The sequence below is a fragment of the Leptopilina heterotoma genome, unplaced genomic scaffold (genome assembly GCF_015476425.1).
Source record: "Leptopilina heterotoma isolate Lh14 unplaced genomic scaffold, ASM1547642v1 Lhet_66, whole genome shotgun sequence".
Taxonomy (NCBI): domain Eukaryota; kingdom Metazoa; phylum Arthropoda; class Insecta; order Hymenoptera; family Figitidae; genus Leptopilina; species Leptopilina heterotoma.
The window spans coordinates 14133-40303 of NW_025111153.1; the positions used below are offsets into that span (position 1 = coordinate 14133).

At 29.2% G+C, this 26171-nt stretch overlaps 2 protein-coding genes and 1 long non-coding RNA gene across 3 annotated transcripts; 2 read left to right on the forward strand and 1 right to left on the reverse strand.

Moving 5' to 3' along the window:
- The first annotated feature begins 819 nt into the window (after positions 1–819).
- LOC122510077 lies at positions 820–3014 on the forward strand. Its single transcript, XR_006302415.1, has 3 exons — positions 820–1129; positions 1404–2133; positions 2201–3014. It is a non-coding gene; the product is annotated as an uncharacterized LOC122510077 (long non-coding RNA).
- Positions 3015–9973: 6959 nt separating this feature from the next.
- LOC122510083 (piggyBac transposable element-derived protein 3-like) lies at positions 9974–10978 on the forward strand. Its single transcript, XM_043624492.1, has one exon. It carries the CDS (start codon positions 9974–9976, stop codon positions 10976–10978), a length of 1005 nt encoding a protein of 334 aa, XP_043480427.1.
- Positions 10979–20607: 9629 nt separating this feature from the next.
- On the reverse strand, positions 20608–21921 carry LOC122510084. The gene is made up of 2 exons (XM_043624493.1): positions 21738–21921; positions 20608–21608 (listed from the first exon to the last, which is right to left on the reverse strand). The coding sequence occupies exons 1-2, from the start codon at positions 21919–21921 to the stop codon at positions 20608–20610; spliced, it is 1185 nt and encodes a 394-aa protein (XP_043480428.1).
- Positions 21922–26171: the final 4250 nt, after the last annotated feature.

Below are 26171 nucleotides of genomic sequence, written 5' to 3' on the forward strand. Positions count from 1 at the left end.
ATGTAGCATGACGATGGCCATGGAACCTAATACATTGAGGACTTTTTAGTGCCTATTATTTTATTAAACAGATGTTTAAGTTAAAACATCCAGTTTTCCGGTTGTTTTAACGAACGGACTTCATTTTTGATATCAGAAAGCATTATTATCGAGAGATTGGATGTTGATGGATGTGTAGCTGAAAATATTCGCTTTAGAGTTGTGAAGGATGACAGTCAACACTACGATGTAATCGTCGGCTGAAATTATACCGACCTACAGCAAATAGCTTCATATTCCCTTTTAAGTCATTAACGAGAACGTACCAGAAATTAAACCCAATAGGAAAGAGATAACTAAATACGATTTAGCTGAGGACTTACCTCTTAGTATTACTGATACTTATCAACGATTACCGAATGTGAGTCGTTTTGGACATGACGGAACTCGGTTAATAGAGAAAGACTCGGGATTGACCCTCAATTTGAAGAAATGTAAATTCGGAGTAGATCAGGTCGATTATTTGGAGTATACATATATTCGGTAAGGATGGCCTTATTCCCGGAGCGAGAAAGTTGCAAGCCATTACCGAATTCCCTACTCTAAAAACCGTGCATCAGGCGAGAAGTTTTTACGGATTGGACAGTTTTCGTGAAGATAGCTGCGCCTATTAATCGAACTCTTTAGAAAAGACGAAAAATTTGACTGAACGTTAGTACGAGACGAAGCATTAAAAAAAATCAGGTGACTGATAAGCTCTTCTTCGGTATTAAGTTACTACCGCAAAGCCAGCCACACGGAGTTACACACTGACGCGTGCACCAATAGTTTAGGTGCCTTGCTATTTCAGGCTGATAGTAATGGAACGCTACGTTTAATATATGCGATAAGTCGTAGCACGATAGAAGTGGATCGAAATTACCACTCGTCAAAATTAGAGTTGATGACAGGGAATTATACGTAGTTCCACGCGCGATGAGGAAAGCGTTGGTTATTAAGAGTCACGATTTGTCAAGTCACTTCGGAATAGACCGAACCGTTGCACGAATAAGTGAGGTTTACTATTTTCCTAAATTACGAAGTTACGTAAAAAGACACAGCTTTCTGCATTGAATGCTTGTTTGCTAAGCACGGTGTGCCTGAACCAACTGTAAATAACAGCTTTTTTTACTTCAAATTTTTTTCTTGCATTCAATTCAGGAACTCAAGGATAGCGTGTAAAATAATTTTTAGCAAAATTCATCAAACAGTTTATAAAAAAAATGTTTTTTTTGTCAAAAAATCAATTTTTTAAAAAATAAATGTAATAAATAAATGGTATTTGAATAAATTTATTAATATAATATTTTCTATGAGTAAAATTATTTATAAAATTTTTACCAACATCAAAGGAAAAATAAAAAAAAATTATTTCTATTTTGCAGATCATGTGTTTAAAACATTAACATTTTTGAAGCAAAAAGCTTCCAAATTAACATTTTTTCAAAATTTACCTATATTTCGTTACGTTAGGCACATATTAGACAAAAGAAAGATGGAAAAATTTGTATTCTTCCATTTTTACGTCAGAAAGTTTGAGTTTTCCCAGGACAACATGTTTTCAAATTCAAAAGATGCTGGTTCACATGATGAAAACCGAAAAAAAATTTGTTTTTTCTGTTTAAAGAAAAAGGAGAAAATGATAGAAATTAATGATGCTTTAAAGGATCGAGTGAAAAAACTTGTGACTTTCGATGTAGAAGATACTAGTGTTCCTACTGTTATTTGTAATTCTTGCAAAATTCTTGTTTATAGTTCGCTCAAAGATAAGAAATATGAAGCGTATTTAAAAATACCCGATTGTTCCCAATTTGGATTACAATGTTGTAATACCAGGAGCACCGAAGACAAATTATGTAGTTGTAATTTAGTGAGAAAACCGGGGCACATTAACTTCGAAAAAAATAAACCAATAACAAAAAAAGAAGAAAAATTATTGCGCTAAGTGCCGATTAGAAATATTTGTAGGAAAATCACATTTTTGTTGTATAGAGAATTTGGAGAAGCATATTATAAATTATTTATTTACAAAGGAAAAAGAACACTTAGTTTTTCATTTAATTAAAGATATTTCAAGTACAAAAAAGAGAATTAATTCTGAAGAAAATTAATCAGGTAAAATTTAATATAAAAACTTAATAATTAAGTGAAATGTATTGAAATATTTTCCTCTCTCATCTAGGTAAAGATACAATTGCTTTATCTCAAAAACATGGAAAGTCATTAAAAATTTCTTTGAATATTGACCAAGAATCGAAATTTAAAAAAAGAAAAACTTTCTGCTGAAGATATTTCGAGAATTGGAACAGATTGTGACCTTTCAACTTTTTTACAGTACACAGAATTACTTTCGTGTAGCTACAAATAACAGAAAGCTGTTTGAACCAAATTTAAAAGAAAAATGTAACGTGACCAAATCCAAGAATAATCAAATTACAACTGCATCAGAAATTTTAGTTTTTTGCAATAATGTAAACGAATTGATTGATTTTGTTAAAGAGAAAAGGAAAGTTAATGAAGTGTATTTAAAGATTGGTATAGATGGAGGCGGAGTATTTTTAAGAGTTTGTCTTTCGATACAGTCGTCTGCGATCATTGAATCTGTTGGCAATATTATTTGTTTGTTCTGTTTATTATTTTTATTTGGAGGGAAAATCTAATTTTTCTATTGGTTGTTTGGGAATGCGCGCAAATATATTGATAAGGGGAAAGTGAATAGCGCCAAAATAAAAGGAATGAATGTTAGAGAGAAATTAGAGATAGGATGAGTCGGTCGTGTCGAAACTCAGTCCTAAAGAATATTATATATTTATGTGATGGCAGCTAGCTGTAGTTTATTTTCTCAATTTTATAATTATTTTAATTAACTCGACCTTAATAAATAAATTGTTTCATTTATAAATTGTGTTTAATTTATAAATTGTGATATAACCTCGTGTCTAATTGTTATCCAAAAATTAATTGCTAACAAGAATTCAGAAGTGGGATATTAAAAAGCAAAGTTCTGCAAAAACCGGAAAAATAATTGAGGTGTACTCAGAAAATAATTGTTTTTCTTTATATGCTCCTATGTGGTTTGTGTAAGTGTTTTAAGAATAAGTTGAAAACACGTGCAATGTGATAAGGACGTTAATGGCGGAAGAATTCGACAAGTTTCAGAAATCCATTCTTCTGAGAAGTGGTTATAGTGAAAAGATGTCGGAGAGAGAAAGAGCTGAAGCGTTAGCACACGAGGTGGAAAGACAAAAGATGAGGCGAAGAGAGGATAAGACAGAGTATGAACGAGTCTTGGCGGAAAATAGGCTACAAATGGAAACGTTACAAAAAGAACTCACTAGTAACAGTGCTCCAATGGGTGCATCGGCAGCCAATACCCAAGATCTGATGGCAAGTGCGTTACTACTTTTGAATAGTACTTTGCAAGATTTTCAATTGTCCATGCAAACGCAGCATGCAAATATGGGAAACGTTGGCGGGCTACCGGCAGTACAACAAATTTTTGCTGATCCTCGTAGTATTATTATTGAGTTTCATGGTGATGAGGATCCCCAGCAGGCGAAAGCATGGATTGAGGAATTTCAGAATACGAAGACGGTGCATAATTGGAATGATGCGGTGGCGTTCAGTATAATTAAATCGAAAATGCGAGATTCAGCGCTAAAATGGTTTCTCACAAAAACAGAGGCTATAAAGGATTATAACGCATTCATCGTGTCGTTTAAAGCAAACTTTTTGATTGCTCAAAGCAAGACAGAGCAGTTGAAAAATATGATGGCACGAGAGCAGGATCGGCGGGAATCAATTTTGGACTATTTCCACGACAAGGCATGGTTGTGTTCAGAACTAAATTTATCTGTCAAGGAAACTAGAGATGAGATTGCTGCAGGTCTTTGGTCGAGGGAAGCTGCGAGTCATTTATTAGTGCAAAAATTTGAGTCTACAGATTAAATTCTCCAGGAGTTATTACATTTCGAATCAGTGGATAGTCGTCGACGACTCAGGATTGCTGCGAGTAAAGTGGGAGCAGAAACTTCAGGGAGAACACAGTCAAGTGAATACTCATCGAGCGACAGGAGAAGAGAATCACCGAAAAGTTCGGAGCGTTCCGAGCCGTCTGTAAGTTCAGCGTCGAATCAAGGTAAGATGGAAAGAAAATGTTATCGTTGCGGGTCAAGTACCCATATTATACGTGATTGTCCTAAACCCAGACCTGAAATTATTTGTTATATTTGTAAAAAGCCAGGTCACATAGCGACTAAATGTAATCAAAATAAAGAGTCGAAAAATATTCAGCCTAGTGGGGAAATAAATTTAGTTTCGAGTTTAATAAACGATAAATCATTTTCAAAATTTGTTCGACAACTTCAGGTCGGGAATTCAAATTTGACAGCTCAGATAGATATGGGAGCTTCAATGTGCACGATGAGGGCTTCCACAGTTTTAAATGAAAATTTTGAATTAATTCCATTAAAATCAAAACTCGGGGGATTTGGATCTAGTGAAGTGTGTTCTCCAGGTGTAGTAAAAGAAAAAGTAGTGTTGAATAATTTAGTGCCAAAAATGGTAGAATTTAGAGTAGTGCCCGATACTGCACAAGATTATGAGGTAATTTTGGGGAGACCTTTCACGGATGCTCCAGATATATCTTATACTCGTACAGGTAATGAGTTAATTTTTATTAATGTTAAAGAGGATATTTTTGAAAATAATAATGATCTTTCGAGGGTTCGCAGTTCAGAAGAAGTAGAAGTAGAAACGGGAGTTGTGAGTTTTATTAATGTAAAATCTAACATAGGTGATATGACTTGGCCAGTCATGAATTTGGGGGAAGAAGGCGTGCACCTAAAATTGGGTGATAAAGTGGGGAATAAAGTTCTTGTGGTTGAGGAAGCACCGACGCGCATAGGGAGAGAGACGCAAATTGAAGAGGAGGAAGTGGTAACTGATAATTCAGTAACAAGAGAGCAAAGAAACGAAATATTAGAAATTCTCAATGAATATAAAATGTGTATTGCAGATGACGTTTTTCAAATTGGTTGCGCGCAAGATTTTGAAATGGAAATTGAATTGAATGAAGGTACACAACCTCATTATATTAAACCGTATAGGCTGAATGTTAATGATCGCAATGAGTTAGATAAAATAATTTTTCAATACAGAAAAGCAGGAATAATTAAAGATACAAAAGCGGACACAGTAAGTCCAGCATTTATTGTTCGATATTCAGAAGGTAAACCTAGAATGGTCACAGATTATAGATTCGTTAATAAAAATACCAAAAGATTTTATTTTCCAATTCCGAGTATAGAAGAGTTATTAGAAAAATTGCATGGCGCGAAAATTTTTATTAAATTAGATCTGGCGTTAGGTTATCTACAAATGCCTTTAAGTGAAAAATCGAAAGAATTGACAGCTTTCATAACGGAAACGCAAACAGGTCAATTTGAGAGGGCTATGTTTGGGTTGGTTAATGCGCCGATGTATTTTTCGAAATTAATGGATCGGGTTTTGGGAAATGTTAAACGGAAAGGTTTAGCCTTTATGTTTTTCGATGACATATGTTTGTATGCGAAATCATGGCCTGAATTAATGGATAATTTAAAGGAGGTGTTAGAGCAATTAAAAATCGTGAGATTAACATTAAATTTAAAAAAATGTAGCTTCGGTATGAGACAAATTGAATATTTGGGATATATTTTGGGAGAGGGAAAACTTTATCCGGGAGATAGAAAAATAGAAGCGATTAGAGATTTCCCAGAACCAAGCAATAAGCATGAAATAAGACGATTTATTGGTTTAGTAAGTTTTTTTCGGAGATTTATAGTAGGTTTTTCGAAGATTGCTGCACCTATTACTAATTTGTTGAAGGATGAGGAACCGTTTAAGTGGTCAGAGTGTCAACAACAAGCATTTGAATCATTGAAAGGTGCTTTACTCGCTAAACCTGTTCTAAAATTATATAATCCAAAGGCTGAAATTACAGAGTTGCATACAGATGCTTCTTCTGTGGGCTTGGGTGCAATTCTTTTTCAAGCGGATGTTGCGGGAGATAAAAAACAGATGGTGTATGCAATTAGTCGAAAGACCACTGGAGTAGAATCAAAATATCATTCGTCTCGACTTGAATTATTGGTTATTGCTTGGGCACTGAGAAGACTTCGTCCCCTTTTAATTGGAATTCCTTTTACTATTTGTACTGATTGTCGTTTTCTAGTAAATATAAACGCATGGAGAACACAAAGCTCTCAGATCGCGCGTTGGATTAGTGAAATAGCAGAATTTAGTTTTGAAATTAAGCATGTTCCGGGTGAAAATATGAAACATGTGGACGCACTCTCACGTGCTCCTGTGGATGAAAAAGTCGAGAAAATAATGGTTATTGAAACGCGAGAAGAAGAAATTCTCATGTTTCAAAGAAGTGACCAGAAATTAAAGGAAATTATTGATATTTTGAGAAAACCTGAAATTGAGCGAACTAATTTGGAAAGTGATGAGGTAAAAAGTTTGGTTTTAAAAGAAGGGTTAGTGTATAAACAACAAGTTGTTGATAATTCGTTAATTGATTTGTATTATGTGCCAAAAGTAATGAGAAAATCTATCGCGATTCGTTATCATGATTTGTACAGTCACTTGGGGGTGGATAAAACAATAAATCGAATAAAGAATTTTTATTATTTTCCGTATATGCGAAGGTATATTAAAATGCATATTAGAAACTGTCTTGAATGTATTTTGGCGAAAAGAAAGACGGGAAGAAAGGAGGGGGAATTACATCCCATACCTCCTGGTCGTAGACCATTTGATGTTGTACATTGTGACCATGTTGGTCCCTTTCCTTCGACACCTCGTCACAATAATTATGTTCTGGGTTTTATCGACAATTTAACAAAATTCATTACGCTTTTCCCTGTTAGGAATGTAACTGCAAAAGTGACAGTAGCTAAAGCAGAAGAATTAGTTAATCGATTTGGAGCTCCGCGAAGATTAATTAGTGATAGGGGGACGTGTTTTACATCTGAATTATTTCAAAGGTTTTGTTCTAATCACGGTATTATTCGTACACTTAATTCGAGTCGTCATCCTCAAGCAAATGGACTAATTGAAAGATTGAATCAAACAATTCTTCCAATTATGAAAATTGCTACGCAGTCTGATGAACAAAATGATTGGGATCGAAAACTTAAAGAAATTGAGAGAGATTTAAATTCGTCAATAAATAAAGCTTCGGGTAAAACTCCGTTTGAATCACTTTTGGGTTATAATCCTAGATTTAATGAGGGTGAACTTAGATTGATTACTAATGATAATGAAAAATACACGCCTTCTACTGAAGTACAAAAGGTCATAAGGGAAAATATTCTTGAAGAACAATTGAAGTAAAAAAATCGTTATGATGCGAATAAAAACATGAATGTAAAGTATAATGTGGGAGATATAGTTTTTGTCAAGCGAAATACGGAATGTACAGGTTCCTCTACAAAGCTTCAACCATCTTTCACAGGACCGTTTGTTATTTTTAAATGTGAACCAAGTGATACTTATCGAGTTAAAAAATTAAATGAATTTAGAGATCGAAATTATGAAACTGCAGTACATGTGAGTCAGTTGAAGCTTTGGAGTGGGGGAAATTTTCATAATGAGAATGAGGAATGTGTGGAAGATCAAGAAGAATTGTATGATATTGAGAATGAAGGAGTTTATATGAATAGGCAACCGTTAGATGAAGTAAATATAAATGTAAATTTCAATCAGGAACAGAGTGAATCAGAGAATGCAGAAAAGAGTGAACCAGAGCTTAGAAGAGGTAAGAGAAAACATTGTACTTCGAATTATTTGAAGGATTATGAGTTAACCCTTTAACGCCGGGACGGACACTTTTTTTGAATCATTTTCAACGTTAATTATTTTGGTTATTAGACATGTAGAAAATTTTCGGAATAACATTTTCTGACGTATTTTTTATCGCTCTTTCAGAATCTGTCATCAAAATTGCAAAAAACAAAAATTCCTAAAAGTTATGGCCATTTTTTTGGAAAAAAATCCAAATTATTGACATTTTGGATTAAAAAATGATTTTTTTTTCATGTTAGCAGTAACCAGAAAAATTCTTTATCATAAAATATCGCGTACACAATATCTAAGCATCAAAGTTGTGGACCATACAATTAAAAATTTCAAGATGGCGGATCCAAAATGGCGACAAAAGAATTTTTTTTTTCCAAAATTGACACCCTGTGGACTTTTTTTTTAATTCTTCTTTTATCTTCAAGACAAATAATATCTGAATGTTTTTTGGGTCGCTGATTACGAATATGATGTCAGTTTTCAAAAATTCAAAATGGCGGATCCAATATGGCGGACGAAATTCTAAAAAATTATCAAATTCACTTAAAACTTGTTACTCGGGGGTTTTTGGGGTCGCTGATTACGAATATGATGTCAGTTTTCAAAAATTCAAAATGGCGGATCCAATATGGCGGCCGAATTTCTAAAAAATTATCAAATTCACTTGAAACTTGTTACTCGGGGGTTTTTGGGGTCGCTGATTACGAATATGAAGTCAGTTTTCAAAAATTCAAAATGGCGGATGCAATATGGCGGACGAAATTCTAAAAAGTTATCAAATTCACTTGAAACTTGTTACTCGGGGGTTTTTGGGGTCGCTGATTACGAATATGATGTCAGTTTTCAAAAATTTAAAATGGCGGATCCAACATGGCGGCTATTTTTGTAAAATTTATCGGATTTGCGTAAAACATGTTGCTCGGGGTTTTTTTGGGGTCGCTGAAAATGAATATGAAGTCAGATTTTAAAAATTCAAAATGGTGGATAATTTCTTACTTCATTCATTTAGCTGAATGAATTGTCTATTAGTTAGTCTTTGCAGTCAGTTGTTTTACAATAACATTGAATTCCATTTCCTTTAGAAAGTATATGTGACCCCTTCTGAGAAAAGGAACCTTATGGTAAAAAAAAATTTAATTTTTTAAACAAATAAAATATTTTCACTTAAAAAAATTTGAGTTTGTTCATAATGTCCCTGTTCTCAGACGGTCACATATTGTTTCTTACTTTATTAACAACAGCAGAAAGACATGGTTTCTCATACAGCTGCATTGGATTGACTATTATTCAGCATGATTTTATTATATTTATTTTTAACTTTTTTACAACATCCACCAAATATCAGTTCTTCCACAACTGGATTGTTTGTTCTTTTATTGAATTATACTTTCTTTGGCATTTCCTGGATAACTTGTTTTTTTGAATTGAGTTCCATTCTCATTGGTAAGCACATCGGGTATTCCATTTTTTTGGTGAGTATTTTTAATTATTATTTGAATCCTTATTTATTTTATATCATGTTACTATTAATTTCAAGTAATTGAAAATGCCATCTAAAAAAAGGCGTTCTAATGCAACCTCATCATCTAAAGTTGTACAATCTGAGTCAACTGAGCTCTTTGAGAGTGACACGCATATTGATCTAGTACTTTTACCAGATTCAATGAGTTCAGATGTTGAATCTGAAGACGGCAGTGATGATGAGAGTGAAGTTGACTTATCTCCAAGTGATAATGCGATTCTGTCTTACAGGACAGTTTATGAAAGTTACTCTAGTACACAAAAAAAAACTGGAACAAGATCACGAATATAACTGGGTCTCTGGGGAAAAGACTGATAATCGTGTACGGGAAAATCAGCATCTTCTAACAGATGCACAAAAGAAAAAGATCTGTAACAGTACTCCAGTAGAACTTTTTGAAACTTTTTTTCCAATGAAATGAAAAATTATATTATTGCTGCCTCATGCGAAAATGGTCTGCATATTACATTGAAGGAGCTAAACGCATTCTTAGGAATAGTAATTTTGACTACTTTTAACACAAGGACATCAGAGAGAGATTATTGGTCGAAAAGTTTGCTACTTGAATGTCCTATAGTTAGTTCAACAATGTCTCGTGATCGATTTTTACACATCAAAACAAACTTGAAGTGCTCTAAAGTTAAAGATAAAAATCCTAATGACGCAGCCTGGCGAGTTCGAGCTATTTTGGATTTGTTTGCAAAAACAATTACATCCTTTGGTTTTTTCGAAACAGCACTATCCGTCGATGAAATGATGGTTAAATTTTACGGTCGTTTGAATATAAAGCAATATATTCGAAACAAACCAGTCAGATTCGGAGTAAAAATGTGGGGTTTGTGCGGCGCCGATGGCTTTTTATTTAAAACTGACATTTATTGCGGAAAAAATGGCAAAAATTCCAGTAATTTAAATTCCTGTGCTTTGGGAAGCCGAGTTGTTCTGAATATGGGGCAAGATCTACTGCTTAATACTATTCCCAAAAAGTTAGATAATTATCATATTTATTTTGACAATTTCTTCTGCAACCCCGATTTGATAGTCCATCTAAAAAAAGTTGGTGTAGTTGCAACTGGCACAGTGAGACAAGATAGGGTAAAGGAAAAGAACACCATCGATGTAAAATCATCTAGAGGCACTCACTGCTTGAAGCATGATACAAATAGCGGAGTAAATTATATTACGATTATGGACTCTAAAATTGTATCAATGCTTTCAACAGCTGTAGGAGATAGTCCACTGAAAAGCGTTAAGCGTTACTCTAAAGACAAAAAAGATAGGGTTGAAATACCAATGCCAGCAGCATTTGCTCTGTACAATAGATTCATGGGAGGAGTTGATATCCATGATCAGTACTGTAGTAAACTTTTACCTTCACTAAGAAGTAAAAAATGGACATGGCCAGTACTGATGAGATTGATTCAGTCCTCCATTACTAACGCAGTAATAATTTTTAATGCTGCACAGTTGGAGGGCAAAAAATCAAGTGCAAAAGAATTTGCAATGCAAATTGCAGAAAATTATTTAGCTCAATCTTCCTCACGTTGGAAATCACATGAATTGATGACACATGAAAAAAAAAAGAAATTGTAGTGGCGACAAGTGTCCAACAAGAACACAACTATTTTGTGAAAAATGTGGCTCATATTTTGCTTCCTCATAAAGGAAGCCTTATAGTGATGTCGATTTCCGAATTTTTTAGAACCAATTATTTTTACAAATTTTCAAGTGTAGTATATATAATTCGTCGAAAGAAACAAATGTCCGGATGTATGTGTGTATGGATGTGTGTGTGTGTATGTTTTGACATTTTATCTTAACACTTTAAAATAATTATTCTAAAATAAAAAATTAAACAATTGGTATATATTATATTGAGGAAGCTTAATGATCATGAAATGAACAACTTGTTTGTAAAGTATGTTTTAAAAAAACCCATACAAATTAGATGATTGCGTTTCTCTCTAACTGATATGAATATTAAAAATTTTGTGAAAAATGTGGCTCGTGTTTTTGAAAAGTATGTTTTTAAAAAAAGCATGCAAATTAAATGATTGTGTTCCTGTCTAACTTATATGAAAAAACAAAAAAAATACAAAAAAATACAAAAATATACAAAAAAATACAAAAAAAATACAAAAAAATACAAAAAATACAAAAAGTACAAAAAAATACAAAAAATATTAAAAAAGTACAAAAAAGGAAGACTCTTGACTGTACGTTTACCTCCTCGTGGTTTGAGTCGGACAACATTGAAATATTTTTAATGGCTAAAGAACGTATAAACTTTTAAAACAATCTAATCTTTCTCTGAAATTTTCACTACCATATTGAATTCGAAATATTGAATTTTTAAAATCTGACTTCATATTCATTTTCAGCGACCCCAAAAAACCCCCGAGCAACAGGTTTTACGCAAATCCGATAAATTTTACAAAAATAGCCGCCATGTTGGATCCGCCATTTTAAATTTTTGAAAACTGACACCATATTCGTAATCAGCGACCCCAAAAACCCCCGAGTAACAAGTTTCAAGTGAATTTGATAATTTTTTAGAATTTCGTCCGCCATATTGGATCCGCCATTTTGAATTTTTGAAAACTGACATCATATTCGTAATCAGCGACCCAAAAAACATTCAAATATTATTTGTCTTGAAGATAAAAGAAGAATTAAAAAAAAGTCCACAGGGTGTCAATTTTGGGGGAAAAAAATTCTTTTGTCGCCATTTTGGATCCGCCATCTTGAAATTTTTAATTGTATGGTCCACAACTTTGATGCTTGGATATTGTGGACGCGATATTTTATGATAAAGAATTTTTCTGGTTACTGCTAACATGAAAAAAAAATCATTTTTTAATCCAAAATGTCAATAATTTGGATTTTTTTCCAAAAAAATGGCCATAACTTTTAGGAATTTTTGTTTTTTGCAATTTTGATGACAGATTCTGAAAGAGCGATAAAAAATACGTCAGAAAATGTTATTCCGAAAATTTTCTACATGTCTAATAACCAAAATAATTAACGTTGAAAATAATTCAAAAAAAGTGTCCGTCCCGGCTTTAAAGGGTTAAAGTAAAATTTTTAATTTTTTTTTTTTTTATGTTGGAGGACCAACAAATTTTAGGATGGCCGAATGTTGGCAATATTATTTGTTTGTTCTGTTTATTATTTTTATTTGGAGGGAAAATCTAATTTTTCTATTGGTTGTTTGGGAAAGCGCGCAAATATATTGATAAGGGGAAAGTGAATAGCGCCAAAATAAAAGGAATGAATGTTAGAGAGAAATTAGAAATAGGATGAGTCGGTCGTGTCGAAACTCAGTCCTAAAGAATATTATATATTTATGTGATGGCAGCTAGCTGTAGTTTATTTTCTCAATTTTATAATTATTTTAATTAACTCGACCTTAATAAATAAATTGTTTCATTTATAAATTGTGTTTAATTTATAAATTGTGATATAACCTCGTGTCTAATTGTTATCCAAAAATTAATTGCTAACAAATCAGAGATTGAAAATATAAAATGTAGACAGGAATATACTGATGGTCCAGTGGTGAAGAATTTTACGGACTCAGGTGTAAAAAAATTGCTACTGCTAGGAATAATTGCACATACACAAAAAAACTATAAAAATGTTTCATTATTGTGGTCATTTCTGAATATTCAAAATTTAAGAGCAACCATAGCTACCGATTTAAAACTTGCTAACATTTTAGCGGGAATTATGTCACACGCCAGTAGTTTTTCTTGTACATGGTGCACTGCTTCAAAAAATGAATTACAAAAACGTGGAGACTACAGTACAATGTGTAACATGCGTATGTAACATTGGTTGCTTAAAGTACGTTAAATGTTTTGAAGATTTTCGATCTGTTGTAAATTCATGATTTTCTTCGATTTTAAAACCGAATTATTTAGAATGTATTTCTGCGTTTCAAAGAAGTTATTGTGATTTGAACATCCCAATCACTCCTAAAATCCACGCCATATTTTTTCATGTCAGTGAGTTTTGTAGCAAAGCAGGAAGATCGCTTGGATTTTTCGATATTTCGTATTTTACGATATGTAAACACTGGATTTCTTTATATATTTAAAGATAAAAACTCTTATTTTTAGTTCATTTGCAATACTTCTTTTTTCCATAACATTTTTAAGAAAAATTATTTTATTAATCGACTTGTTTTCATTATCAAATCGACATAATCGAATCGAATGCAAGAAAAAAATTTGAAGTAAAAAAAGTTGTGATTTAAAGTTGGTTCAGGCACACCGTGTAAGCATAGGGCCGGAAAAAAAGTTGGTGAATTGAATCCGATCTTAGTGGGTGATCGACTTTTTGCGATTGTACATCTGGATCACTTTAGGTCCCTTTGTAACTATAGCGATTTGTAGATTGACGAAGTTCTGCCAATTATACGCAGTGCGAATCACAAAAGCGGCTACGGCTGTTCGAAAAATCGATGAATTTGTAAATCGTAATTTATTCCTCGATATAATATGATAAAGTGCGTATAAGCAAATTTAAATATTTGTTTGAGAAAGGTTATACACCAAATTGGACTACTGAAATATTTAATGTAACTCATGTAAAAAATGCTAAACCATTAACGTACCAACTTGAGGATTATCAGGGAAATCCAGTAATTGGTGGGTTTTATGAAAAAGAACTTACTGAAGTCAAATATTCTAATATATATTTAATTGAGAAAATACTCAAAACGAAGTAGAAAGGTGTTTGTAAAATGGTTAGGTTTTGATAAATCACACAACAGTTGGATTAATGAAACTGATTTGTAAGTTTTATACATATATAATTATTTATTGTAATTAGAATATACACTACCTGTCAAAATTGAGAGATCAACCATTTTCAGGTGATTGAAAAACATTTTAAAACATAAAATGTATGGAAACTAAAATATTTTTATTTTTTGAAAGATGATAAAATTTTGAAAAGAACAAGATCTTTTAGAAGTCATTTGGCCAATATTTTATTTAGATATTTTTAAAAAATCGTCATTTTCAATGTCTTACAAAAATTTGAATAACTTCTAAAATAATGAACGCTTCTTAATGATCTTAAGCTTATTTCAAAGGTCATTTGCAACACTATAAGAATTACTTATAGGCATTAACGTGTAATTTTTTTCTTAGAAAATGCACACTCTAAATCTGAATCAGTGAAAATTTCACTGATTTCAATTCAGTGACCCAGTTTTCTTTGATGAATTAGTGGAATTTCACTGACAATCAGTGGCTTTTACTGATTCTCAGTGAAATCCCACTGGTGAATAAAAGAAAACTGGGCCACTGAATTAAAATCAGTTAAATTTCGAGACGCATGCTTATTCCCGAAATTTTGTTTGACCAAATAGTTATTTGATATAAAACTACTTAACTTAAAATTCACATAATATGCACATTATTTGACATAAATTTCATTGTACACAAAAACCATTTAACATAAATATCATTTGTCAAAGAATTCATTAAACAGAAATATTATGTTACATAAAACTCAGATAACTTAATTCCCATTTGACATAAAAATTATGTAACATAAATTTCTATTGACATAAAAATCATTTAACATGAATTTCTTTTGACATAAAATTCATTTAACGTAAATTTTATTTGTTACAAAATTCGTTTGGCATCAATTTCATTTGGCATAAATGTCATTTAACGTAATTCTCATTTGACATAAATATCATTAGACATAAAATTAGCTTGACATAAATTTCATTTGACGTGAATGTCATTTAACATAATTATTATTTAACGTAAAATTAAATTTATATAAATTTCATTTAGCATAAATTCCATTTAACATAATTCTCATTTGGCATAAAATTTACTTGACATAAATTTCATTTGTTATAAATCCCATTTTACATCCCTGTCGAAAAAATTGGAACAAAGAGCGTTTAAATAGTGTTTTATAAAATGTTTATTGCATGTGAATTGCGTGTTTAAGAACACAATAAATGTGTTTGATGCGTGTATATTGGAACGTTTCAGTGTTTCATAAACACTTATTTCATTAGTCAGTGAACTTAATGTTCTCAAAACACTGTATGAACCCTGTTATGTATGTCAGAAAAGTGTTTAATGAGTGTTCTTACTGAATGTTGGAAATGTGTTTTAATAGTATTGTATGAACCATTTTCAAACTACGAATTCTATGCTTAAATTGTGTTCATACTGTGTGTAATCGTATAAGTGTGTTTCAAGATAGTGCATTCTGTGTTTAACTAGAATAAAACTATTTTCAAACACTTATTAAACCTTCTATTGTTGGTCACATTTTCGACAGGGATCATTTTCATTTGACATAAAGTTCACTTGATATAAATTTCATTTGACGGATAACTCATTACAAATAATTCTCATTTGACATAAAATTCAGTTGTCATAGATTTTATTTTACATACAGATCATTTGACATGGAAATATAGGCGCGAATTTCAAAATTATCGAATCACAATGTTGTTGATAATATCTAATTGGTTACTTTTAAAATTCGCGCCGATATTGTTATGTAAAATGTTATTTGTGTAAAATGATTTTTATGTCAAATGAGAATTTTGTTGAATGACTTTTATGTCAAATCTGATTTATGTCAAATGACTTTTATGACAAATGAACTTTATGTCAAATGAAAATTATGTAAAATGGGATTTATACCAAATGAAATTTATGTCAAGTAAATTTTATGCCCAATGAGAATTATGTTAAATGGAATTTATGCTAAATGAAATTTATATAAATTTAATTTTACGTTAAATAATTATTATGTTAAATAATATTCACGTCAAATGAAATTTATGTCAAGCTAATTTTATGTCTAATGATATTTATGTCAAATGAGAATTACGTTAAATGACATTTATGACAAATGAAATTGATGTCAAATGAATTTTATAACAAATAAAATTTACGCTAAATGAATTTTATGTCAAAAGAAATTTATGTTTAATGATTTTTATGTCAATAGAAATTTATGTTACATGATTTTTATGTAAAATGGGAATTAAGTTATCTGAGTTTTATGTAACATAATATTTCTGTTTAATGAATTCTATGACAAATGATATTTATGTTAACCTTTAAAGTGCTAAGTGTTGAAAAATCACGCTCAGTGCTAACCCCGGTCTGTCAGACCGCTATTCCCTTTTGACAGTTTCTTAGTCATTTATAATTTTTAAAAGATAACTATTATAAATATTTTTTACTTTTTAACAAAAAAAGTCATTTCTGTATTATGCATTTATTTATTTTATAAATGCAGTCTATGAGAACTGTCAGTAGAACTAGCTGCGCGTCAAGTTGCGCAGACGTTACTCATGGGAATATACTGGAATATACTTTCACTTAAAGCTAACCCCGGTCTCACAGACCGCTATACCTCAAATATTTATTTATATTACAAAATTTAACTAATAAAAATTTTTGAAAAAGTTGTCTCCTAACAGATTTTCATAAAATATGAAGCTACTAAAAAGTTCAAGTTCTTATTATACTTTGAAAAAAAGTTACAAGCAAAGAAAATTTTAATAGCGGTCTGCCAGACCGGCATAGCACTTTAAAGGTTAAATGGTTTTTGTGTACAATGAAATTTATGTCAAATAATGTGCATATTATGTGAATTTTAAGTTAAGTAGTTTTATATCAAATACCCAGCGGGCACACTTCTCTTTTTGATAACTTCAAGTTATCGTTTTGAGTAGATGTTAACATTTTAATGCCTTTTAGTTATCGTGTGCCCCTTGGGTAACTATTTGGTCAAACAAAATTTCGGGAATAAGCATGCGTCTCGAAATTTCCACTGATTCAGATTTAGAGTGCAGGCCGTCAAACTTGGACCAAAAAAATTCAAAAAATTTGGAACAATTTTTCTGTACTAAAAACTATTTTAGAAAATATATAAAACATTATTTGGTGTAGATGTTTTAAGAAAATTTAATAAAAAAATACGTTTGAATTTTAAAAATTATTTTTTTGTTAATAAGAATGTTTCAATTTTTTTATATTTTTTGGTTCAAGTTTGATGGCCTGCATTTTTTAAGAAAAAAATTACACGTTAATGCCTATAAGTAATTCTTATAGTGTAGCAAATGACCCTTAAAATAAGCTTAAGATCATTAAAAAGCGTTCATTATTTTAGAAGTTATTCAAATTTTTGTAAAACATTGAGAATGACGATTTTTTAAAAATATATAAATGAATTATTGGCCAAACGACTTCTGAAATATCTTGTTCTGTTCAAAATTTTATCATCTTTAAAAAAATGAACAGAAAAAAATGTTAGTTTCAATAAATTTTGTTTTAAAACGATTTTCATTCGCCTGAAAATGGGTGGTCTCTCAATTTTGACCGGTAGTGTACTTTTTCATAAAATAACAAGTATATTTTTTAATTTTATCCCTTTTTTCAATGTAGTACATTAAAATCACATGAAAAATACAGATATTAATATAAAACAAATAATAAAATATGTGTAACTTTTACAAAAGAAAAAATATAGTAAAGTGTTAGTAATATTATGAAGAAGATTAGAATGACTATATAAATTTTAACACTTAAAATTTAACACTCCAGTTTTCTCCGTGTAACGTTTTTAAATGTTTTATTTGAAGTACATTTTTAACGTTTATCAACAATATTATTGACAATAATATCTATTGTTCACATAAACAAATTTAACCTATTCTTCAATCTCTATGTGCTATTAAAAATACTCAAAATTTAAAGTCGTTCACGTTTCAACACAAAGAGGTAAAAATATTTTTATATTATATTTATTTTTAAAAGCACACAATGTAATAAGGTTTCAAGTTATTCCTTTTTTCATGACAAAATGAAAAAATCTCCAAAACTTTATGTTACTGATATATTAAAAAAACAGTTCTTTGAACAGTTACTATTTAGTTTTAATCATGGAACACAAAATTTTATTTACATGTAATGCATTCTTCAGTACTAGAGGAATTAGTCATTTTGAGTTTGATTTTAAAACTTTAAAATTTAATTTCTAAAAGTGAGTGCTGGATAATTGGGTGCCAGTTTTAGCTTTATATAATTGTACATATGGTGGATATCACGTCAAAACTCCACCCAAAAAAAAAATGTTGTCCAATTATTCCCAAATTTTTTTTATGATATGCCCTATAGGTTAGTAATTTATCATATAAATTTTTTTGAATTTTATAAAAAATTGTCCAAGGGGGAGGGGGTAGAAGTTCTGAACTTTTGCGTGACGCGCTCCACTTTGATTATTTCTTATAATTAGAGGAAAAAATTTTTAAAAAAATTAGAATATGGGTTTTTTAGATTTTTTCATGGGCTTTCGAATGGCAAAGTCTATTTTCAAAAATTTTTTTATTTTGACATAAATTTTGAAAAAATAAAAATAAATTTTCACTTTTCGCATCTTTGGGTTCATTTTTTCTTTTTCCTTTTATTTTTAAATGAAAGCTGAGCTTTTTTCTGATGAAATACTTGTTTTCCAAAAAACCGTTTTTTTTTGTTTTCGAGAAATGAATTTTTGAATATAGCGCATCACGTCGTCGCGCCGCAATTTAATTTATAAAACGTTACAATGAACTATTTTCTGCATTTTACAGGGTTGAGACTGACATTAGAACAATATAATGCCTGCATTATAGTTTTTTTTTATTTTTTTAAATTAAAAAAAATATTTATTTTTTAAAATTTTTAACAAAATTTAAAAAAAATTTTTTTTAGACTTTTATTTTTAATTTAATGCCTACAATTTATTTATTTTCATTTCTAAAGTAAAAAAAAGCGAACAGAAAAATAAAATACAGGCATTAAATTAAAAATAAAATTGCAAAAAAATTTTGTTAAAAATTTAAAAAAATAAATATTTTTTTTAATTTAAAAAAATAAAAAAAAACTATAATGCAGGCATTATATTGTTCTAATGTCAGTCTCAACCCTGTAAAATGCAGAAAATAGTTCATTGTAACGTTTTATAAATTAAATTGCGGCGCGACGACGTGATGCGCTATATTCAAAAATTCATTTCTCGAAAACAAAAAAAAAACGGTTTTTTGGAAAACAAGTATTTCATCAGAAAAAAGCTCAGCTTTCATTTAAAAATAAAAGGAAAAAGAAAAAATGAACCCAAAGATGCGAAAAGTGAAAATTTATTTTTATTTTTTCAAAATTTATGTCAAAATAAAAAATTTTTGAAAATAGACTTTGCCATTCGAAAGCCCATGAAAAAATCTAAAAAACCCATATTCTAATTTTTTTTAAAATTTTTCCCTCTAATTATAAGAAATAATCAAAGTGGAGCGCGTCACGCAAAAGTTCAGAACTTCTACCCCCTCCCCCTTGGACAATTTTTTATAAAATTCAAAAAAATTTATATGATAAATTACTAACCTATAGGGCATATCATAAAAAAAATTTGGGAATAATTGGACAACATTTTTTTTTTTGGTGGAGTTTTGACGTGATATCCACCATATTAAAAGTAAAAAAAATTCAAAACAAAAAAGTTATAAAGTTTAAAAGTCATAAAAATGAGATTCAGAACTAGACAAAAATTAATTAGTATTATTAAAGCAGTAAAAATAAGGAGTAACGTGAAATCGACCGATTCCGTAGATTTTCCCATATTTTTAAAAAACTTATTTTTTAATTATAACAGTACCTTTAAAATTTTTATACTTTTTATATTCAACTTTCATGACTTGCATTTTCTAAAGAAATGCATATGTCGATAAATATACTTGTAAAAAATCTCAATTCTAAAAAAAATACCAGAAAATTGAGTTTTTGTTACATATTTGATTGGAAAAATAATATTTTTTTGTCTTTTGAGGCGTCTTTATTCAGAATTTTAGATATTATTTCTTTCAAATTAAAAGTTATTAGTCATCAGAAGAGTAGATATTTTGAATCGGCGTAAAATGACGCAGATTTGAATGTTTTATATTTATATTACAAAGTTGAATTATTAGTTAATTTGAAGAAGTTTTAAGTTCTTAAATTTTGATTTTATAATTAAATCTATAATTTTATAATTAAAAAATTTAGAATCTGTGATATTTCATACTTTCAAATATTTAAAATTTATTCTAAAATCATAAATTTAGAGAAATTAGAATTCAAATATGATCTGTTTGGTTCACAAATGATTCATGATTCTTCTTTATTGGAAGAGGTTCTTAAAATCTATAAAAATTAACTAATGAAGGTTTTTTTTACCTGTACGTATCCAAAAGATAAAAATGGACTTTGGAGAGGTGATAAATCAATCCATCTTTCAAATTCTTCATATTCTCCATAACACTCAATAGGAATTTTACATTCTCCGAGCCACTGCATACCCCATATTGGATGTTGATCAAATAGTCGTATATCAATATATTTTTGATCGCAAATTTTAAGTACCGGAAAAGAAAGAACTTGATGCCATACAGGAGCTGGCCCATCTGCTGGTAATGTAGATCGAAAAGTATCGCCCCATTGAATTTCTATTAAGGGTTCAACCGTTGCAGATTCTTCTCTTACAGGAACTTCAACACCTCTTAGAATAGTAATTGAAAGAACAGGTTTTTTATTAATGTAGCTTCTTGACATCTCTTGAAGTTCTACAGACTTTTTGCCTTGAATAAAATTTCTAAGACCCAATAATGACATATTACTTTCAGATACTGATATATTTGAAGACTTTGACTGATTTTTTTCTTGTATATTTTCTTTTCTAAAGATGTCTTTAAGTTTTAGAGCATAATGGTCTAGTAATAAATATCCTACATTCTTTTGAACTAGAGCACTTGGTCGGAAGTAAAATATATTATGACTAGGATCATTCGGATCATTTACTATAGGATAAATATACGTTTGCTCAACTTCAGAATACTGTTCTTGATTAGATGACGATACAGTATAGTGAATAGTACCAGAATGAAAATTTCCAAAAGCATCATCTATTCCAAATTGTGTTTCAATTTTCATATTCTTTTCATCAACTTTTGGCAAGTAAAGTGGAAGTGTACTGTGAATTCCCCCTTGAGCAATTATTTGAATAGCCAAATAATTATAATTTAATGATTTACTTTGAAACAGCAATTTATGAATTTTTCGATTAAAGGGATATTTTGTTTTACAAATTACTTTATTTTCTAAAATAATTGCAATTGCTGTAATTTTTAACTCTGTTTGAACATGATGAATTTTATCTAATTGTACATCATGAAATGTTATTTCTACTAATTTACTAAAATTCTTAAATTTTTTTAAAATGTTTAATTTTGATTCTTCGTTTTGAAAATAATTTACAACATTATCTGCTGATAAATGCTTCAAACTTATGTAAAAACCATCATTTCTCAAATCCTTGTTGTCATTTTCTAACCTATGTCTGAATCTATTAGCAATTAATATTACACTTTTATCATTAACATCTTTTATTTTCGGTCGTACACATTGAAGATCAAAATTGTAATCACTCGTTTTTGTTGAAGAATTTTCATCTATTACTTTGGTGTTCATTTCGAATTTATCACTTTTATTTTTATTCGTTTAAAAAAGTTTAAAAATTCGTTTATCAACTAATTTATAATATTTAAAAAGTAAAAATTCACTGTTATACCCTATGCAATTGACCGCCTATACTAGTAGTGACTGCACGTGTGTAAACAGTACAGCTTTGTTTTGATGCTATGAGTATCCATGGTAACATGACGAACGCGCATAGTACAAAGAAACATTGTATAGAAAGTGATACCAACATTTTTTAATTTACTTTATTTAATGCATTTACAAGAAATGTAGATTCCATTGAAGACAATTTTTCATCTTTGAAAAAACCACCTAAAAATAAAAATTTATTAGATTGACTCGAAACTTCGATAAATTATATTTAGATCTATATAAGAGGCATTATTCCTGAACTGCCCCAAAAATAAAAAAAAGTTCTTGGATTTCCTTTATACTTTGGAAATATGTTACCCTAGTAGGTACAAGTTACTACACCAATTTAAAGGTCCAACCCCCCACCCCAATCAAAAGGGTGGGGGGTTGAAATTTCAGCTTCAACTCGAACATGCATTCTTTAAACATTTGTAGTTTCTACTTAAATTATTCAATTAAAAAAAGTAAGTAGTGTTTTAGAAAGGTTTTTTTGTGTACTTTTAAAATATTTTATTTATATAATAAAAAAAAAATTTTTTTTGCAAAAATTTTTTAAAATAAATAGTTTTTTGCAATTTTGTGCAAGTTCGGTAGTTTTTATTTTCTTTTTAATAATCTCAAATGAAAGCTTGGGAATTCCCCTAAAAGAAGATATAAGTCTGAAAATGGGCCGAAACAATTTGCCAAAGATATAGTGTAATAAGTAAAATTTGTCCGTCCGCTCGCGCACTCCAGCGCGATGAACAGTGGGATTTTTTTTCAACTTACTATTGAAAATTGTCTAGAAACTACAAATTTTATCGGATGTTGATGTTCTTGATTTAAAATTACTAAGAGATCCATCAAAGTCGATTTTTGAATTTTTAATTGTTTATTTTTTTCTTGTTACTCAAAAATTTGACAAATTACAATATTTTTAGAAAAAATCATGTTAGTTTTTTTATTTTTCCATTACACATGATCGAAATCAATTTAAATTAATCTAGTATGACCACCGGACAATTAATAAAGCATAATTCAATTTATTTAAATTGTTGCAAACAATGTTAATTAACAAATAGATTACTTCGGACCTTCTTCATAAAAAAAATTGGTTTTTTTGCAGACAAGTTTAAATTTATGTCTAATTTAGTAAAAAACTATTTTACAGTTAAAAATTATCATTAATATTAACAATTATATAAACAATAATCAACTTCCTTTTGTATTTGTAAACATTTTCGTCATTTTTCAAACTTTAAATATTTATATCATATGTACATTCTTTCAAAAACTTAAAAAATTTATTTGCTTAAACAATTACATTTGTTATAAACAAATTTTTCATTTTTAAACAAATAATAGCTTTTTTCATCATCAAAATTTTTTCCTTTTTTAAAAAAAAAAAAAATTTTTTTTTAAAAAATATATTTATTCATAATAAATATATTTTTTCTGTGAAAAAAGAACAAAGTTAAATATTTGTTAACTTATAATGTTCGTTAGAATTAAATGAATAATTTATAGTATTCCCATTTCATTAAGGAGTTCTTTTTTATGATAGTAAATATAAAAAAGGAAAAAATTTTGTTTGATGAAAAAAGCTAATTATTTGTTTAAAAATGAAAAATTTGTTTATAACAAATGTAATTGTTTAAGCAAATAAATTTTTTAAGTTTTTGAAAGAATGTACATATGATATAAATATTTAAAGTTTGAAAAATGACGAAAATGTTTACAAATACAAAAGGAAGTTGATTATTGTTTATATAATTGTTAATATTAATGATAATTTTTAACTGTAAAATAGTTTTTTACTAAATTAGACATAAATTTAAACTTGTCTGCAAAAAAACCAATTTTTTTTATGAAGAAGGTCCGAAGTAATCTATTTGTTAATTAACATTGTTTGCAACAATTTAAATAAATTGTAATATGCTTTATTAATTGTCCGGTGGTCATACTAGACTAATTTAAATTGATTTCGATCATGTGTAATGGAAAAATAAAAAAACTAACATGATTTTTTCTAAAAATATTGTAATTTGTCAAATTTTTGAGTAACAAGAAAAAAATAAACAATTAAAAATTCAAAAATCGACTTTGATGGATCTCTTAGTAATTTTAAATCAAGAACATCAACATCCGATAAAATTTGTAGTTTCTAGACAATTTTCAATAGTAAGTTGAAAAAAAATCCCACTGTTCATCGCGCTGGAGTGCGCGAGCGGACGGACAAATTTTACTTATTACACTATATCTTTGGCAAATTGTTTCGACCCATTTTCAGACTTATATCTTCTTTTAGGGGAATTCCCAAGCTTTCATTTGAGATTATTAAAAAGAAAATAAAAACTACCGAACTTGCACAAAATTGCAAAAAACTATTTATTTTAAAAAATTTTTGCAAAAAAATTTTTTTTTTTATTATATAAATAAAATATTTTAAAAGTACACAAAAAAACCTTTCTAAAACACTACTTACTTTTTTTAATTGAATAATTTAAGTAGAAACTACAAATGTTTAAAGAATGCATGTTCGAGTTGAAGCTAAAATTTCAACCCCCCACCCTTTTGATTGTGGTGGGGGGTTGGACCTTTAAATTGGTGTAGTAACTTGTACCTACTAGGGTAACATATTTCCAAAGTATAAAGGAAATCCAAGAACTTTTTTTTATTTTTGGGGCAGTTCAGGAATAATGCCTCATAAATGTAAAATAATTTTTTTTTAAATTTCTAAACCTATTTTTTTATAAAATTAACCACTCTTAATTTTTAACCCCTTACTTCAATAATAGATTTACTACAAAATGTAAAAATACATTTTTTCGCACTATAAGCACAAATAGTTAAAAACTTGAAATTTTCAGAAATAATTTAATTTAGGTATGAAAGTTTTAAACCAAAAAACTTTTTACTGTGAAGAAAATAATAATAATTAAATATTTTTTTCAAAATAATATATACCTAAGTAAAGAATAATTTTATCTGTAATTCTGAAAAAATTAGTTCTTTGAGAAATTTTAATTCAATTTTTTATAGATACTCAAAATTTTTGTTATAATTTTTATTAAAGAATTTGAATTTAAAAATTGATAAATAATGATATTTTACATTCAGAATTGAATGTATTTATATGTTTATTAGTATAGAAAGTATGTATAAAGGGTACAAATTTGTACCTAAAATTTTTTTTATTTTAATATAAGAGTTGCAATTAAAATTTTTATCAATTAGTTAGCTTTAAAAAGATTTTAATTACCCAAGTTTTATGAATTCTTGAAATTTAATGTTTTCAAAAACAGGGGTGCGTTTACGTAACTTTCACTTTCACTCAAAAATTTTTAATTTTAATTTTCCTTATAATTTCACACTTTCACCCAAAATATTTCCACTTCCAACTTCACTTCAAAATAAAAAATTTTTCAAGTGGAAGTAAAAATAATTTGGGTTAAAGTGAACATTTTTTGAGTGATAATGAGAATTTTTTTGAGTAAAAATTAAAGTAATTTAATCAAAGTGAAAGTAATAATTTTTTTAATGAAAGTGGAAATTTTTAGAAAAAGTAAATTTTTTTGAGTGAAGTCGACATTTTTTACTGAAAGTGAGAATTTTTTCAATGGATATGAAAATTTTTTTAAATGAAAGTGAAAATTTTTTTAGCGAAGATAGATATTTTTTTTAAGTGAAAGTAAGAATTTTTTTAATGAAAGTGGAAATTTTTTAGGAAAAGTAAAATGCTTTGAGCGAATGTGAACATCTGAGTGAAGTCGATTTTTTTTTACTGAAACTGAGGATTTTTTTTAATGAATGTGAAAATTTTTTGAGTGAATGTGACAATTTTTTGAGAGAAAGTGAAATGTTTTTGAGTGAAACTGAACTTTTTATAAGAAGTCAAAATTTTTTTAGTGAAAGTGAGAATTTTTTTTCAATGAAGGTAAAAATTTTTTAAGTGAAAGTGAAAATTACATGAACGCACCCCAGTATACTTTTCGAAAGCATTTTTTTCTCTCAATATCATGAGAGAAAATAATATGCCATGAATTCTTTAAATGTATGCAATAAAAAATTCAGCTCTAAAAAATGTCCCCTTAGTCGATTTTAAATTATGAGGAAAGTTAAAGAAACGT